The following is an 18,946-nucleotide window of genomic DNA, read 5'->3' on the forward strand; positions in this document are numbered from 1 at the left end:
TCCCTGCTGCCTCAGAAGCCAGAGTCTAGAACTAGAGAGATGTGGTCATCTCACTCTGTGTGTGTGTGTGTATGTGTGTGTGTGTGTGTGTGTGTGTGTGTGTGTGTCTCCCTGCACATGCGCAGGCGCACACGTGTACCCATGTGGCCACATTCACGTCGGCTAGGCTGACTGGCCAGTGAGCCCCAGGGATCCACTTGTCTCTGTGTTCCCAGCCCTGAGATTACAACCATGCACGATGATATTTGTTTGGCTTTTTTTTTTTAATGGGTTCTAGGGACTGGACTCAGGTGCTCATGCTTACATGATAATTAGTTTTCCTTATTTATCTCTCATCCCAGCCCCTTTAAACGTTCAATTTTTAAGTAAAAAGCAAGAAATTAATAAGCCAGGACCAATTTGTGTTTATCCTGCAAACACAAATGTCACTATATTTTAGGCAAGCCCGTTAATGACATCACTTTTTCCCCCAGTCATAGGTATATGTGTATGTGTATGTGTATGTGTATGTGTATGTGTATATGTATGTGTATATGCCTCACCCCTGTAAAAAAATATCTGCCATCCCACATGCTCCACCTCAAAGAACTACCTTAATCAGAGTCAACCTAGGACCAAATTGCTAGGGCCGATGCCCAGGTCCAGAAGTGAGGAGAGGAGACTCTAACTACATTCTAATTTCTTAAAAAAACGATCGGCTCAAAGGGCCTCGTTAAGAGAACAGTCAATCCAGCCGTCCCCAGAACTTGGCAGCCCAGAAACTTCCTGTCACCGCCTTAGTAATAAAATGCCCATAGACACACACTTCCCCCTCCAACCAGGCTTTAAGAGAACAAAAAACTTTACTCTTTTCACATTTACTTGGTAGTCATATAGTCAGTAGTACATTTGTTTAGGCAACAAAATTTGAATTTTTAAGGAAGCTGTGCCTTTAAAAAAATGTAGTTTCCTATAAAAGATAAAGCAACAGAATGGGCCAACAATCCCACAGGCAGCTCTGATTGGATTTGGTGTGAGGAAGAAAAGAAGAAGAGGAGGAAGAGGAAGAAGAAAGAGGACACGTAGGGAAGAGGGTGGCTGTTGGAGCTATCTGGGAGGAATGGGAGGGAGGAGGTGGGGTGAATATAATCAAGATGTATTGTTTGAACTTACTAAATAAGAATAAATAAGATACTCGATTCAAGCAATAATAAAGTAAATAAGAGAATGGAAAGACAGCTTGGTGGTTAAGAGAACTTGTGGCTTTTGCAGAAGACCTGGGGCCCAGTTTCCAGCACCCAAAATGGCGGTTTACAACCAACTGGAACTCCAGCTCCACTGGATTGAGCACTGTCTTCTGACCTTTATGGGCATCAGCGCACACACACACATGCGCAGACACACATATTCACATACACAAAAAGGAAGTCAACTTCTCAAAGGGAATCAGTATAGGCTGGGCACGGTGGCACACGTTTGAGAGATGAACGCAGAAAAATCGCAAGTTCTGGGCTATGGAGTGAGCTCCAGGATAGCCTGAGGTTCAGACCAAGACTCTGTCTCCAAAGTTACCAGAGCTCAACATCAAATCAAATCAAATCATATCGAAAGCATTTATTTTTACCTGCTCGCTCTTTGCGAAATACCTGGTAAGTTGTCTTTGGTGACATACACTGATAGAAAGTCTCTGAACATTTGCTTCAGTGTTCCGCCAGCACAATTCATAAGACTGATAAGACTGACAAATTGCGAGCGAGCTGGTGGTAGTCAAGAATCTCTTACGCACAAATGGAGCGAGCGACCGAGCTTGTCTTCCTGAGCTCCTTGAGGAACATCCGCACATAAACTCCTATAGGACCCAGCACGCATGCAGCCAGATGGGATCTTCAGTATCATGAGAACTCTCCAGCCCCTTGTATGTGATGATTAACCTTGGTTATCTACTTTATAGGATCTAGAGCAGTGATTCTCAACCCTCCCAATGCTTTAACACAGTCCCTCAGGTTGTGGTGACCCCCCAACCATAAAACCATTCTTGTTGATACTTCCTTGCTGTAATGTTGCTACTGTTGTGAATCCTTATGCCAGTATCTGATAGGTAGGATGTATTTCCATTGTTACAAATCGACCCAAAGGGGTCACGATATGCAGGTTCAAAAACCGCTACTGTAGAACCGTCTAGGAGACACACAGCTGGGTGTGTCTAAGAGGAAGTTTCTAGATTAGGTTAACTGAGGCAGGAAGACATATCCTAAATGTAGACAGGGTCCTGGATGGAATGAAAAGCAGACAGTGAGCTAAACGCCAGCCTCCATCTCTCTGCTTCCTGCCTCCACAGCCATGATCCGACATGACCAGCCAGCCACTCTATACCCCTTTCTATATCTATATGTGGCTATGTGCACATGAGTTCTATGTGGTATGAGCTGTGCAGTGTGGGTACTGGGACCCAAACTCAGGTCCTGTGCAAGAGCGGCAAGCAGTCTTAACTGCTGAGCCACTTCTCTGGTTTCAAGAGATTTTTCAACCAAAACTCCGCAACCCCTTCTTAGATCTATAAACGATGGTGTTTTCCAAACACGTTTATTGAGTCAGTTTTGTCGCCATGTCATCTGGATTCCCACAACTCAGGAGGCTGAGGCCTAAGAAGCGCCATGAGCTTGAAGCTCGTCGGGGACACAAGGTGAGACCCTGTCTCCAAAAAAAAAAATTAAATTAAAATTAAATAAAAGTTTCAAGTAGGAAACTGTCCTTCCGGGTCCCTCTGAAATGAGGGTAGGAGCGAAGGGAAGAGAGGTTTTTGCCATAGGCACTTTGCCCTGGCACTCCAGAACTATCGAGACAATAGAAAGCATCCTCGCATCCGGCCTGCGGCTCCACAGTGAGTCACCATTTATCAGAGACTGCTCAGACAATGCATGCCCCCGATAGAGCAGCTCTGAAGTGAAAACAAAATTCACCGTCCACAGCTGCACTTCACTCACCATATGGTCTCCATTGTCGCTGTCCTCTCTAACACATCTTGCAGGGACACAGGAGGAAGCTAAACTGAAAACTGGCGTATAGACCAAACAAGTCGTTCCCTACCAGACTGTTCTGGTTTCCTTTATGTTGCTGGGATTAAAAATAAAAACAAACCCTTCTGGTCAGAAGCAATTCAGGGAAGGAGAGGTTGGTTTCAACTTATAGTACCAGGTCACAGTCTGACACTGCAGAAAGTCAGAAAAGGACCCCAAAATAGGGAAAGGAAGTCAGGTGGATTAGTCGCTGTGATAGTACACCATGGACAAAAGTGACCCAGGAAAGATTTTGGTTTGGTTTACAGTTTAAAGGGATAAGAGCCCACCATGGTAGGAAGACACTGCAGCAGATAGGCATGGTACAGGAGCAGGAGGCTGATCGATTACGTCTTAAACAGCAAAAACATGAAGCAGAGTGAACTGGAAATGGGGAGAGACTATAAACTTTCAAAGCTGGTCCCCAGTAATACACTTCTTCTAGCCAGTCTCTACCTCCTAAAGGTTCCATAACTTCCCCAAGCAGTGCCACCCACTGGGAAGCAAGTGTTCAAATACATGAGCCTATAGGGAACATTTCTCATTCGAAGCACCACAGCAGGACAGCTTGCTATGACTCTGGCTATGACTCTGCAGTCATCTTTCCTTAACCTCCAAATAGCTGGGATGACAGACCTGTACCAACAGGCCTGGCTGTGATAGTTGTTATCTTATTTGGTAAGCTACTATTCTGTAGCTATTTCCTCCTAGCTGAAATACTCCATTCTGAAAGAAGGCTCTTAAGACTCAGGAAGTAAACAGAACATACAAGTCTCAGGAAGTTCCTGAAACTCACAAGATTTGCGAGGCACCTCCCCAATATTATATAAGCAGTAGTGAGTGCTGGAGAAAGGACAGTCTCCTACCGGCTTTGCTCCCTGCAAGTTGTGGAAAGAGCTAAGCTCCAGGGATACAGCTGTGTTTTGGCAACTGTGAGGACAGCTTGGTCAATAAAGTACTTGCCTTGCAACAATGAGGACCAGAACGCAGATCATCACAATGAAAGTTTTAAGAAATGAAAGCTGCAGGCATAGAAGGGGTGAAGACAAGAGGATCCCATAGGGAATGATCGCCTGTGGGTGAATGCTGAGTCTCTAGTTAAAGACCCTTTCTCGAGAATTAAGGAGTGGTGCCTAAAGAATGAGACTCACTCAAGATTGACCTCTAATCATCTGCCTTCTACACATACATGCTCAGATGTGCTCACATATCAACATGTGTAAACCCACATATGCATGTGTGTAAACACACACAAACCGCTTTTAAAATGGGAGGTATGGACCAGAGAGGTGGCTCAGTGGTTAAGTGCTTGCCCCCCCCCCCCAAGCATGAGCACCAGAACCCACATAAAATATGTGTGGTGTTGTGTCCTATAAGCCTCGATTCAGAAGGTAGAGATGGGATTCCCACTGTAAGTGGCTAGCTAGAGTAGGTATATTAGGATCTCAGGGTTTGATTCAAAGGCCCTGCCTCCGTGAACAAGACAGGAGAACCATAAAAGAGGACTCTAAACATCAACCTGAAGCCTCCACACATTTGCAAACACATACATGGAACACGCACGCATACCAGATGCATGAAAGTGGAAAAATAAGATTTACATTATCTTTAAATGTCTGCGTATGTTCACATGCATGAGCATGTAGACACATCCGTGTAGCTTCTACAGAGGTCAGAGATGTCAGATTCCCCCTGGAGCAGGCGTTCTAGATGGTTGAGCCACCCAACATGGATGCTCAAAGCCAAATCTGAGCAGAAGGATATGGCTTCTTAACCACTGAGCTCTCCAGCCCTGAAAGTGGTAAAACAAAATGGAAGGGAGAGGCAAAAGGGGTCTAGCCGCTCCACCAACCACATTGGCTTCATCCATTCCTATTAACTGTCCCCAAACCATCCAGGCTGGCCTCTGGAGCTCACACAGTCCTGTTGAGCAAACCCAGACCGAGTTCAAGTTTCTATTCCTAGCATGTAAACCGAGCTCGGGCTTGGAGCCCGAGACTTGTTGAAATCCCAGACCCAGTGAATGAGGAGGGAGGCACAGCCGTGCTAAGCAGGTCTTACCGTCCATGTCCAGGCGCTGCATGATGATAGCCAGTTCCACTTCGCTTGGCATGTACCCCAAAGAACGCATCGCCATGCCCAGCTCCTGCTTAGAGATGAAGCCGTTCCCATCTCTGTCCAGAACACGGAAGGCTTCTCGGATTTCTGCAAGTAAAAAGCAGAGAATCCACAGGTCACGTGGCTGCTTCCTTACATTCAAACCATGGGTGACTAGTAGGTAGCTTCTTGCTGTACCAGTAGGAGGCTCCCTTCTCTTCCTGTTGCTGTGACTAAACACACAGGATGAAACAATTTAAGAAAGAGTATAGCAATGAGGATCGGTTGGTAGAGTGCTGGGGTCGCATGCAGGAAGCCACGGGGTTCCATCCCCAGCACTGCAGAGACCAGGTCTGGTGATGCCGGGTTATAATCCCAGCCCTTGGAAGGAAGGTGGAGGCAGGAGGATACGGTTCAAGGATATCCTAGTGTACATAGCAAGAGGGAGACCAGGCTGAGCTACACGCAATCCTGTCTCAAAATAATAGACAAATGGATAACGTGGAGAAATGAGGAAGAAAGCCAGACTCGATCTCTGGCCTGTAAATGTGTACACACACACACACACACACACACACACACACACACACACACACGACACACACAAAAATAATTATAAAATAAAACATGTAAAGAAAGAGTGGGGAAGAGGGAAAATGGGCAGGAAAAGAAAGGAGGAAGTGGGAAATGGGAGAGAAAAATGAGAGGTAGGTGTCCCTCTGTGTCTGTGCACATTGCAGTTGGCACAGTCAGTCAGGGGTCCCAGCAGAAAACCACTTTGATAAAGGGGGGAGACTATGTGGAACAGCACACAGAAATGACAGGGTCAGGGGAGAGTGTGTGAGAGTCCCCCTGCTGTTGTTGGAGACATGCAGTGTTTAATAACCCCAGAGGGCAGGAGGTGAGCGTCCCCGCTGTTTCTACTTCATTCCTCTGATCTGCAGTTGTTTTATGAGTATAAACATTCGCAGCTCAACACGAATGTCAAAGAGGTTCGAAAGAACTTTAATCACTTTCTCCCTGGGCGTGAGGAATTTGACATCGCAGTTTAAAGAGAAGAGGTGCATCCTGTGTATCAGGAGACTGGACCTGCAGCAGCTCGGAGCTGCTCCAGTGAATCCAGCCTTGGAAGGATGCAGAGACAGGTTCAGTGCTAAGGGGGCCCGACTGCACGCTCAGGAGCACCCAAGCCTGCGATATTTGTCTTTCTCTGCCAGGCTTAACGCGAAGGCCTTCAGCCCCCAAATACACAACTCAGTTCTTCATCATGGGAGCAGAATACTCTATTGTGTACCTGTTCTACACTTCCTTCATCGCTTGTAGAAGCTCTCAGAGGCTGGGTCAGTTTCAGGCTATCGTAACCAGAACAACCACAAGCATAGATGTGGGGGTTTCTCTGTGATATACAGACAGATTTTTATCCCTTTGGGCAAATACCTAGGAATAATACTACTGTGTCAAAAGGTAAATTATGAGTTTGTGGGGCAGGAGAAAACGTGTACATGGGTGTAGGTGTTAGAGAAGGCCATAGGGGACATCTGATCTTTTGAAACTGTAATTATGGGCAGTTGTGGGTTGCCTCCTGTGGGCACTGGGGATGGGAGTTAGATCCTTGGGAGGAGCAGTATGTGTTCTTAACCACTGAGCTACCTTCCCAGCCACTGTCTTTCATCTGTGGAGGACCTTCCGTGTGGCTGCAGTGGCTGTCACAGTTTGCATTCCCACAAACCCACCTCCCTCTCATCCGAATGCTAGTATTGGATTTGGGGACCACCAAGATCACCTGTCCAGGACTCACTCTATTTCAAGACCCTTGACTCAACTACACAAAGGAATCCATTCTAGGGAAGCATTTGGGAATTCCAGGGGATTAGATTCCCTGGCATCCCTGAGGGCTGTTTTCTGATTGATTTTCACTCTTTTTCCCTGAGCTTCCTCTTCAGACAACTTCCTGTCCTTGCTCAAGTCCCCTCCGTCTCTATTTCATTTCGGTTACTGTCGCAAAACACCCTGACCGAAAACAATATAAGAAAGGAAAGGACTTGTTTGGAGTTTTTGCTCCAGGTCAAAGACCATCATTGCCGTCCAGCAGCAGAAGTCATTTATCGTCAAGAACAGAAAGAAGGAAATGCTCGAATGCTTCCTGTTTCCTAGCTATGCTCGGCGGGTTTTCCTCAGGCTTACATAGCTCAGGGTCCAGCCCATCAGTTGGTGTCACCCAGAACAGGTCATGCCTTCCCACATCAGTTAGCAACCAAGTCAATCCCCCACAGACATGCCCACCAGCCAACTTAGTCGTGCTAACTCCTCACCGAGACTCTCTTCCCAAATGATTTTGTTGTGTAGAGGTTGTATAAGGTTAGGTTGAAGCCAGGCAGCATACATATATTCCAGAACAATGTCTTTGCTGGCCACAGCGAAGCCTGTCTCTCAGTAAGCCATTCATCCAGCATGTCCCATCATGGGGGCAAAAACGAGAATGGCTGATGCTTGCTGGCCATCAACCTATCTGCAAGTTCAGTGAGAGACTCTGTCTCAAAAGAATGAGTTAAAGAGTGATAGAGCAGGACACCTACCAACGTTCTCTGTCTTCTGTGCGTTTGCACAGGTATGTGCCCCAGCATGCATGGCGCATGCACGCGTGCGCACACACACACACACACACACACACACACACACACACCATCTCCATGTATTTTTCACTCATACGGTAGGAAGCACTATGCAGAGAGCTAGCAGACTAATTACTGCAAATACTTCAGTCTCAATACATTAAAAACCACAGGACTCAGAGGCTGGGAGAGATGGCTCAGTGGTTAAGAGCACTTGCTGTTCCCGCAGAGGACCTAGGTTCAAGTCCCAGTCTCTACATGGCAACTTACAACTGTCTGTAATGCCACTTCTAAGGGATTTGATACTTTCTTTTGGCCTCCATGGGCATCAGGCATAAAGGGATGCACAGATACACATGAGAGCAAAACCATGCATGTTAAATAAAACTGATTAAAATTAAATTAAAAATAAAAAAGAATGGTGGAGCTGAAAAGATGGTTCTCTAGTTAAAGATCACTTGTTGCTTTTGTAGAGGACCCACGTTCAACCTCCAGCACCTATAACTCTAGCTCCAGGGCACCCAAGATCTTCCCCTGGCCCTCGAGAGGACCTGCACTTGTGTGTATATACTCTCTCATAGACACACAGGCATACATTAATTACAGATAAACCTCAAAAAATAAAAATCATGTCTTACCAGTAGTTTTTTTTACCAGTTATTAATACTAGCTTATCTTGTGGAATGCTTTCTGCAAACACATGTGGGTCCAGAAGAGGGAAAGGCCAGCCTGTGAGCAAGGACTCCAGGCTCCTGGCCAGGTTTAGTAGCTAATTATGCTGGCAGCCAAAACCAGAGGTCTCCATTTGCTCCTGTGTAAAATGAGCTGGGTTGGCTGTGAGGCTCCCTCGGCTCCTACTGGCCCTCCTTTCTGTGGATCCATGAACGTCATTAAAGACTTCGAGAGAATAGGAAGCCTGTGTTCTTGTGCATACGTTATTAATCTACACCCCACTCCAGCCTTCCCTTCTTCCATGGATAGAATAAAATCAAGTTTCAGTCAAACCCAAATTCTTTGTCTACATTTGTAGTCTTTTCCCATCAGCACAACATACCCAAGTTCCTCACGTTCTCCTGTCCAGTTCCAGGTATACTGAAAATACGTGGCCATGGCAAAGAACATTGTAGAATACTAGAGCTACATGCAGCCTGACTCCAGACCCTGGAGATAGCAGGATGCACAGGCATGATGTCCTGAAGAGTTTTTAAGATAGCTGGTCCAGATCCCAGCATCACTCTCTCCATCTGAAAAGTGGGTGTTCTAGTTTTCTTTCTTACTGTGATAAAACACTTAGATCAAAGGCAACTTAGGGGAGGAAAGGGTTAATTAGTCTACACTTGCAGGTCACAATCCATCACTGAGGGAAGTCTGAGCAGAGACTTGAAATAGAAGCCATGAAGCAATGTTGCTTTGTGGCTCACTCTCAGGCTTATGCTCTAGAACTGGCTTTCTGCCTAGGACCACCACCTAGGGAATGATGCCACCCACAGTGGGCCAAACCCTCCTACATCAATGAGCCATCAAGACAGTGCTCCACAGACATGACCACAGGCCAATGTGATCTAGGCAATTCTTCTGTTGAGACATCCTAATCAAATGACTCTAAATGGTGTAAAATTGATAAAGTGAACCACAACAGTGGGATACCTATAATCTCTTTCCAGCCTTGGTGGTGGCATTTTTAACTTGGTGAGAGAGTAGAACATAGAACAGAAGAACATGTGAGATAACGACAGGGCTCATGGCTGGAGTTGTGGATAGATAGTTGCCCATTGAATCTCTTTTTCTGCACTACTTCTTCCTTGGTATTTATTACACCATTATCACTTAACTAGGAACATTTGTTGAGGCTTCTGATAGTACTAAACAGGGTAGCTCCCTTCTGTGATGGTTAATACGGTCAACTTGATCTAAAACCTCCTAGGAAATACATCCCTGGGCTTGTCTTGATGGTGTGTTTAGATCAATTTAATTGAAGGAATAACTGTACACTGTAGGAGTCACCATCCCATAGGCTGGGGTCCAGGACCAAATAAGAAAGAGAATGTGAACTGAGCACCATCCATTTCTTTCTGCTTCCTGACTGTGGATGTAACATGACCAGCTGCCTCACTCCTGCCACCATGCCTTCCCCACCATGATGGACTGTACCATCAAAATGTGATCAGAAGTAAACCCTGCCTTCCTTAAGTTGCTTTTTATCCAATATTTTGTCATAACAGTAACAAAAGTACATGGTACACCTTTCTTATTAGTAAGTTTTATCATCAGCATGATCAACAGATAGAAATAACTCTCCATTTCATTGGATTAGACCCATGATCACTTAAACCCATGCATTTGGGCAAGAGGAAAAATGAAAATAAAAATAAAATAAAATAAAATCATGGTGTCAGGACTGTGTGACAGAGGAGAGCTCTTGACTTCTCAGCTAACCAGGAAGCAGAGAATGAGACACAAGGAGTCAGTCACAGTATACCTACTAGGATCCCAGGCCCAACTCCCTGCCCCCAGTGACCTACATCTTCTAACTAGGTCTTACTTCCTAAAGTTTCCAGAGCATCCCCGAATAGCATCGCCATCTGGGGGTACATTTCATATTTATGAGTCTGTCTGTGGCAGAGCCCCACTGAGCTCCTGTGGACTCTCTACATGCCCCAGATATCACTATGAACTTCAGCCGGGATCCTTACACAGAGTACCCTGATGAGGAGTGGTTCTGTGGCCAGAGGTCTTTAGGTCAATGCTGTCCTTGGATCCTATAATCATCGTGGCAGGAGGGGAACTATTCTAAAGAGACACTGTGCCTCTCCTTTTGGCTACCAGATTATTGGAACAATGGACTCTCTCCAGGAGTCTCGTGCTGAGGGAAAAAGGAGGCTGGGGAACTGATGCCAGGTATTTCTGACTACTTATCAGACCACGTTGCAGGAGCAGCTGAAACCTAGAAAATGAGAGGTCAGTGATGGCTTGGATGCTACCTTGCTATATGCAAACGTCCCACCCTCTATTCAAATCTAACCCTCATGTCACAACTTTAACGATGGACCTGCAGATTCATTGGATCTCTTTATACCTCTCCCCAGTGAGGTTATTTTATTCAAGAATCTCACTTTTCTGTTTGTCACCATTAATGATGTTTTTAATTAGACTGTTGCCTAGACCTGGCTTGTGAGGCAGACTGTCAGGACACAGGCACTGATTATCTATGGTAAAAACTTCATCAACTAGCTGATCCTGGCTCTAACTGACAAAACTGTGGTGTGTATACATTGCATCTCTGTGTTTGTTTGCGTATCTTGTACATGTTGTATGCATTACACACATGTGCCTATGGGAGCATCCAATGACTTCACTTGGTTTCAAATGACCCAAGAAATGGGGGAAACAAACAGAACACAAAGCTACCACCCCATCTCGGAGCTCCTGGAAATTCAGTCTTTGCAGGATAAAGCAAGCCAGACTGGCAGAGACAGGTAAGGTGTTGCCCCTTTTTATTCCTATTAGCAGAACACGGTATGGAATGATCTCGTAAAACCAGCAGAGACACTGGAGCAGACCGAACCCCTTTGTGTCTGACTCACAACACCAGTAAAGCTCTGCTTCGGCTTTTCCTTTCATGCCAAGTGGGGACCATGGCTCTAGAATTTGGGAATAAATGAGCTTACTCTTTACTGGTAATTTTTCTTTGGTGGTGGTGGTAGTCTGTGTGTGTGTGTGTGTGTGTGTGTGTGTGTGTGTGTGTGTCTGTATGTGTCTGTGCGTGTGCACATGTGTGCATGTGTATTTGCATGCATGTGTGTGCGTGTACATGTGCATATGTGTTCTAAGGGGTTAGGGTTGCTTGTGCCTCAGAGTTAGGCAAGCATACTGTGCTTGCATGTGTTTGCTTGACTTAGTTTCCCTTCCAGTCTTGTATGCATGATTGGGCTCCAAGGCACCTTCCCAAGCTACAGAAGTGATACCTGTGATGGCAATAGGTACTGTTCTTGCTTCATTTCTGTCACTGTGATAAAAAAAAATCCTCTAAAAAGCAATTTAAAGAAGAAATGGCTTGTGTTGGTTCATAATTCTAGTCACTAGCCCATGACTGCAAGGAGGTCACAGCAGCAGCTTGAGATACTAGTAGCATCACATCCACAGTCAAGAAAAAGAGCAGTAACCACATCCATGCTAACCTATTCATAGCCCTACCTGTACCTTTACACAGTACAGGACCTAAACCTAGGGAATGATGTTGCCCACAGTGGGCACTTCTCATATCAGTTAACTCTTAAGAGAATGCTCCACAAAGCTACCCCCACAGTCCAACCCTATGTAGGCAATCTTTCATGATACTCTCTTGCCAGATTGCCCATAGGATTCTAGGTTGTATTAAGTTGAGAGTTAGAAGTAACCATTACAGAGAAAGATAGGGCACTTTATAAACTACATCACTAAGAACACATATGTACCTTGTGTTAGGGAACGGAATCTGCATGTGAACACTGTAAGGAGCCCAGCACATACACACGGTTAACCATTTTACCACTGAAAAAAACTTTTTATCGATTCTTTGAATTTCATACCATGCACCCCAGTCCCACTCATCTCCCTGTCCCTTCATATCTGCCCTCCACCCCTGCAACCTCCCCATAAAAGAAAATTAAAAATAAAACAATAATTTAATTTTTAAAATTTCTTGCCACAGACACTTCAGTGTGTCATAGTATATACCGTTTTGCCCGAAAAGCTTTACTTACAAATGTTCATGGCAATGAGTCCCTGGTGTGGTTTGAGGATTCTGGCTTCTGCTCTATTATCAATACTGAATCCTCATCTGGTCTCCTCTAGGATATCGTGTTGTTGCCCTGTGCCATAGCGATCCTGTGTGATCTGCCCCTTCAAAGACTGCAGCAGTTCATAGGTGGGGTAGATGTTGGGGTGGGCCAACTCAGAGCCCTGGAACTGGACCTGGATCAGCTGAGTTGATCATCCTGCCAGCTCTCTTGTACCCACACCACCAGGGTCAGTTCACCACTGCCCCAGCAAACTCATTCAATGCCACAGCCGGCAAGGCATGGGGCCAACTCTCATGTGATCATACCCTCAGAGATCGTCTCACTCATCCTCCGCCCCCACCCCCACTTGGGCCAGGAATGGTGCACTGCCTGTTAGTCACTTTTAATCTATATGGTTTCAAGGGAAATGTAAAACTCAGAAGCTTGGGTGTTTGCCAAGTCCTTACTACACATAGAGTGGGTGGTGAGGAAAAAGCATCACCAACAAACAACATGAATCCCCCAGAACAAGATGGTCAGACAAGACCATAGGCCGACGACTAAACTTTGGAATGACTTGCCGATATGGTCAGTGTTAATTGTCAACTTGATGCAATCTAGAATTATCTGGGGAGAGATTCTCAGCATGGGATTGTCTAGATCAAGTTGGCCAAGAGTCATGTCAATAGAGGATTCTCCCGGTGGTTAACTGATGTGAGGGGAGCCAGCCTGAAAGTGGGCAACATCATCCCCTGGTTTTGGATCCTGAACTCTATATAAGAGTGGAAAAAGCCAGCGATGTGGTAAGCCTTCATACACTCATTGTGAGATATTTCAAGATCCTTCATTGACTTCCCCAAAATGAAGAACGATAACCTAAACATTATGAACTAAAATAAACTTCTTTCCTCATAAGTCACTTTTACCAGAGTGTTATCAGCAGAAGCAATAATGGAAGATTATCTCTGAGTCCACTCCCTACATAAACTGCTATCAGTGAGATGGATCACAGGTCTTTCAGGGTGGTAATCCTGTCTTCTTAGCTTCTTGAATAAAGTTCATTTTACACTTCTCACTTCCCATCTCTGCTTATTAGTTTCTCAAAGTGTCAGGCAACAGCCACCCAACTCCAGTTTCAATACCACACTGTCCCACTGGCCTGTGGAATATAAAGGTAGCCACGGAAATATGCATTTCCTGGAAGAAGGAATACAAGCACTGTCTGTGGAATTGTCCCAAAGCCAAGTCTACCTTCCCATGGGGATCTAGCTAGGCCTCTCCTCCTAAGAGTGATGTTCATAGTCTTGAGCCCAAAGGGCCTTGGATTAAAAAGGATCTTGTTGTACATTCAAAGAGATCAACTTGTTTTGCAATAATTCTCTTTTTTTCCTTAAATTTATCCTATTTGGGGGCAGGGATGGCTTATGAGGCTCCTCCCCTACCTGGAGATTTATAGAGAATCAATGGTGACTTAAAGGAGGCGTTTACAAGGCCCCACCCCTCTCTGAAGATTTATAGGTAACTTCCATCAGCTAGAGAAATCATAAAGTTCTTCTCTTTTAAGGATTTATAGACAGCTAATAGTTGCTGGAGGTGGGAGAGAGTGTAACCAGTTACTATGTTGTGTTCTAGTAAACGACCCCACTCCACCATGCCCTCATCCCATGAGCTAAAAAGCAATCTTTATGAAGCTCATTGGATCACATATTACAAGAAGGTAGAAGGAAGAGTGGTTGGGAAGAAGAAGGGAAGAGATCAACAGGAGTCAGAGTAGAATGAAAAGGACAATGTGGAGTAAATTGTGGACAATGTGGAGTAAATGACCAAATGCATTAGACACATGGAGACATCTCAATGAAACCTATTGTTGTATATAATTCATGTATGCTAATAAGAATATATTAAAATGACCCATGATTAACACTGAGACCTGTTGTATCCAAATTCAGCATCCTGGCAAAATCCTGCCTCAGATCAAGGAGGTCTTCATAAAGATAAGGCCAGCTAAGGCAGGAACAAGGACAAAGGTCCACTATCACAGGGAAGACAGACTCAGAAGAAGGTCAGACAGCAGCCATCTAGAATGTTACTGCTAATGCATGGAATTTGAAGAAATCAGATGCCATTTACAGCACCAATTTGTGACTTCAAGTTAGTCTTGAAGGACAACCAATTTCCTGGCTCGATTCCCACAGGATGTAAAAATCTACTCATTTTCTAAATCCTTAGGGAGAATGTGAAGTTTCATTTGTGTGTTAGAGGGGTTGTTTAAATGCTCATATGTGTTCATGTGTGTGCGTGTATGTGGTGTGGGTGTGTATGTATACATGAGTGTAGACATCTGTGTGTGTGTGTGTGTGTGTGTGTGTGTGTGTGTTCATGTACATGTGCCAGAAATCAACGTCAGGTATCTTCTTCAGTTGCATTCCACTTTGCTTTTTTCAGACAGGGTCTCTCACTGAACCTGAGGCTCATTGAATTGGCTAGACTGGCTTGAAAGTGATTGGCCTGGATCCATTTGTCTCTGTCCCCATCATCCATAGGTGAGATTACAGATGCCATGGACCCAGAATTTTACATGGGTGCCAGGGATCTGAACTCTGGTCCTCATGCCTGCATGACGAGCACTTTATCAACTAAGCCATCTCCCCAACCCTGACTATAGGTTTTCTCTGAGTGAAATGAGGAATCGGAATAATGTGTTTTGTGGATACACATCATTGAAAAATTGCAAAATTAGATCCAGTGCCTACTTGAGATAACTATGACCCATAAAATGTAAGATACAGATGTACATGTTCTTATTCAGAAGAAACAATAAGGCAGGGATGATTTGTGGGTCAGGAGAGAAGGCTTACTAAGAGTTTGTACTGTTCTTGTAGAGAATCTAAGTTTGGGTCTCACTGCCCATGTTATATAGCTAACAACTACATGTGACTTCAGGGGACATCCATCATCCTCTTCTGGCCTCTACAGGCACTTCATTCACATGCACATAACTATACATATATACATAAACATATGTTTAAGAAAATAAATGTTAAAAAAGAAGAAAGTTTGGAAGGGTTTCTACTTTCTCAAAGAAAGGTCAAAAAGAAAAAAAAAAAGAACATTTTGAGATGATTAGCAGAGATATTCATTCCCCAAACAGCTGCTGTTTACTTACTATATATCAGATACAACATTAGGAAACATGTTCAGTGAATAAACCCTTCCAAGCTTCAAAAATCTAATATTCTAGATGAAAATGAGGTTGACCAGATGTCCATTGGCAAGAACAGCAAATATAACAATTTGAAAATGTTGTAGAGTTCTTTTGGTTGGAGGCACACTCTACAGGAAAAGTGTTGTTTTAGGAGTAGTGGGGAGACACAACTCAGTCCATGAGTGACCTGAGGAATTTCTTCTTTAGGCACCTCTACTCAGGTAAAGCCAGAATCATGATTTTATCTAAGTAAAGAATGTAGGGTGAGTTTTCTACTTTTGTTCATTTTGTTGTGATAAAATACCTTGAGGAGAAGGGACATAGGGAAGGAAGGGTGATGTTCTAGGACATGGTCCTTGGTCTATGAAGAGAAGTCACAGTGTCAGGAGCCTGAGGCAGCTGGTCCCACCACATCCACAGTTATTGGGAAAGAGAAAGGTAAATTGACTTTTTTTAGGTTGCTTTCAATTAACTATCTCCTGGCTCATACAGTTCAGGGCCCAGTCCAGAAAATGATACTATCTACACTCAAGGTAGATCTCCCTATATCTATTAACATTCAGGGCAAGTCCCCACAGACTTGCCTACAGATTAACCTAGTCTAGATAAATACCCATTAAGACTTTCTTTCCAGGTGATTTTAGACTTGTGTCTGGTTGAGAGTTAAAACTAGCCAACACAATGAGTCAGAGTGACATGAAGCTAGTGAGTTTATTAATAGAAGGGAGTGTATGTATATACATTTTAGACTGCAGCAAAGGAATTCAGAGGTGTGGACAATTAGGAATAGAAGAGTACACATTGAACACGTGAGTGTACAGTTCTCAGGAGGGGGAGTCACACTCTGATGTCGCTCGGTGGTATGTATAGGGGCTTGGAGATGGTTTGGTGGGTAAAGGACTTGCTAAGCAAGTATGAGACCCTGAGTTTGGGTCCCTTTAACCAACATAAAAGCTAGGAATAGTGATCACCTCCATAACCCAAGCACTGGAAGACAAAGATGGGCAAATACCTAAAACTCACTGGCTAGGCAGCTTACGCATATTGATAAACTCTGGGTTCAGTGAGAGACCCTGCCTCAAAAACTAAAGTGGAGAGAGATTAAAAAAGACACTTGAAATTGACTTCTGCCCTCTGCTTGGACACATATATGTACACACACATGTACAGCTTTCTAAGTTAAATTTTGCTCAGAGTGCCAGTTACAGCAAGACTTAAAGACCAGGTCCGAGAATCAAGAAAGTACATATACAAATGATTTTACCTATTTCTCTCAAAGACACTCCCTCTGTAAACGAAAGTTTAAGATTTTAAAAGGTGCACTGCTTAGGTACAGGCCTGGAAAGGAGTGTTAGCACATTCAAAGCTACCACACATACTGTGGCCCTATGTAAGCCCAATGTGTTGTCACAAATCAGGCTCATCTGGGAAGAGGATACTTCAATTGAGAATATATTTCCCTGAGACTGACATGTTAGTCAAGTTTGGGGGGGGGGGGTGGCGTCTTCTTGGTTAATGATTGTGGGAAGGCACAGCCTACTGTGGGTGTGCCACTCTTGGGCAAGCAGGTTGGGATGCTATAAGCCATAGGTAGCAAGCCACTAAGCAATGTTCCTCTATGACCCTCTGCTTCCCTTCCTGGCTCTAGGCTCCTGCCTTGAGTTCCGCTCACTGACCTCCTTTGGTGATATACTACAACTATAAGCTGAAATAAACCCTTTTCTCCTGACGTTGCTGTTGGTCATGGTTTTTGTCACAATAGAAAGTTAACTTTCTATTAGTAAATAGGACCACTGTTTAAAACATCGTTGTTTGAAATAACTTCAGGAAAGACAAGTGCTGCATCATAGGTAGTTGTAATTTTTTTTTCTTAAGATTCATTTTACTTTTAAGTGTGTGTGAAGGGTAGCGCACATGAATGCAGGCATCGACAGAGGCCAAAAGTGTTTGATCCTCTGGAGCCGGGGTTTCAGGTGGTACAAAAAGTCCAACATGGGTGCTGAGATCTCAACTCAGGAACTCTACAAATGCAAAGCCTGCTCTTAACCAGTGACCCATCTCTCCCATGCCGGGAGGTTTGGGTTTTGATCAATTGTGTGTGTCTTCCCCTCCCAGCCAGATTCCCAAGTGAGAGTTTCTTCTCTATTCTCTGTTTGCAGTCCTTCCCACCCCTAACTCCCCTGCTTTTTTCTCTTTTCATCCCGCCTCAGCTGGGAGTCACACTTGAACCTCTGGCATCTTAAGGTCAATGAGGCAGAATAAAGAGACTGTGTCAAGGCACAGCACGTCTAAATTACTGTCTATACAAATGGAAGCAATAGACTTAGAAGTAATGGTGAACTGTGCTAAGATTACTTTCGTAGGGTCTCCATAGCTTCCGGGCTCAGTCTGCTAGCCATGCACTGACAAAAGATGTTCTAAGCCCAAACCTGAGCCTCTATTCCTAGAGGACTCTGAGAATGTAAAAGACACTTATTCAGGGCTAGTGTTGGACATTGAGAAGTAGACACCCTGCTGACCATCAAGAAGTGAGGGTCTACAGCAGATGGAGAACTTTCAGGCTGTCTGCCCCCCCGAACCCCAGTCTTTCACCCACCCACTCACCATCTGTCCATAATCACTCAGCTCTGGGAATTTAGTCTTTTGCCATTTTGCATAGACACCCTCTCAGGCTAGCCCATCTCATCTCATACATATTTAAATTTCACCCCTCCTCCTTTCAATCCTGAATGCCAGCCAGGGGCATTCAGCCTGTTTCTGGCCATGGTAGTGGGCTTACATGTTCCATTTTGCTGGAATTCCATCCCTTTAATCTACTGAAATGCTGAACTCAGTTCAGTCTCATTTGGTTGGGATATAAAGTTTTGCATCTGGTTACCTCTCCTCTAGGGTATTTTGGAAGCTTTACGTTTTAGTTCACGTGTGAGTTTTTGCCTTCATGTATGTATATGTGTCATGTGTAGGTTTAGTGTCTATGGAGATCAGAAGAGGGAACGAGATTCCTTGGAACTAGAGTTATGGATGGTTATGAACCACCTGTGGGTGCTAGGAATCGAATCCAGGTCCTCCCTATGAGCAACAAGTACCCTTAACTGTTGAACCACCCCACAAACACTGCTTCTGTTATTTTTAAGGGTAGATATTGAGATGGGGGGCTCACTACATAGCTGAGAGCCGATTTTAAAGTTGTGGTGTAGGCTACTGTGGCATGGAATTCTTGATCTTCCTGCCTCAGTT

The 18,946-nt window shown here is 44.5% G+C and overlaps 1 protein-coding gene across 13 annotated transcripts in view; it reads right to left on the reverse strand.

Annotated features, from left to right (window-relative positions):
• Window positions 1-18,946, reverse strand: part of Caln1 (calneuron 1) — a 491,884-nt gene that overhangs the window by 231,583 nt on the left and 241,355 nt on the right. For all 13 annotated transcript variants that reach the window (NM_001077201.2, XM_017598405.3, XM_063271556.1 and 10 more), the window contains 1 exon segment: window positions 5,097-5,240. In NM_001077201.2, coding sequence (NP_001070669.1) covers window positions 5,097-5,240 — 144 coding nt within the window.

Source organism: Rattus norvegicus, chromosome 12, assembly GCF_036323735.1.
Source record: "Rattus norvegicus strain BN/NHsdMcwi chromosome 12, GRCr8, whole genome shotgun sequence".
NCBI lineage: Eukaryota > Metazoa > Chordata > Mammalia > Rodentia > Muridae > Rattus > Rattus norvegicus.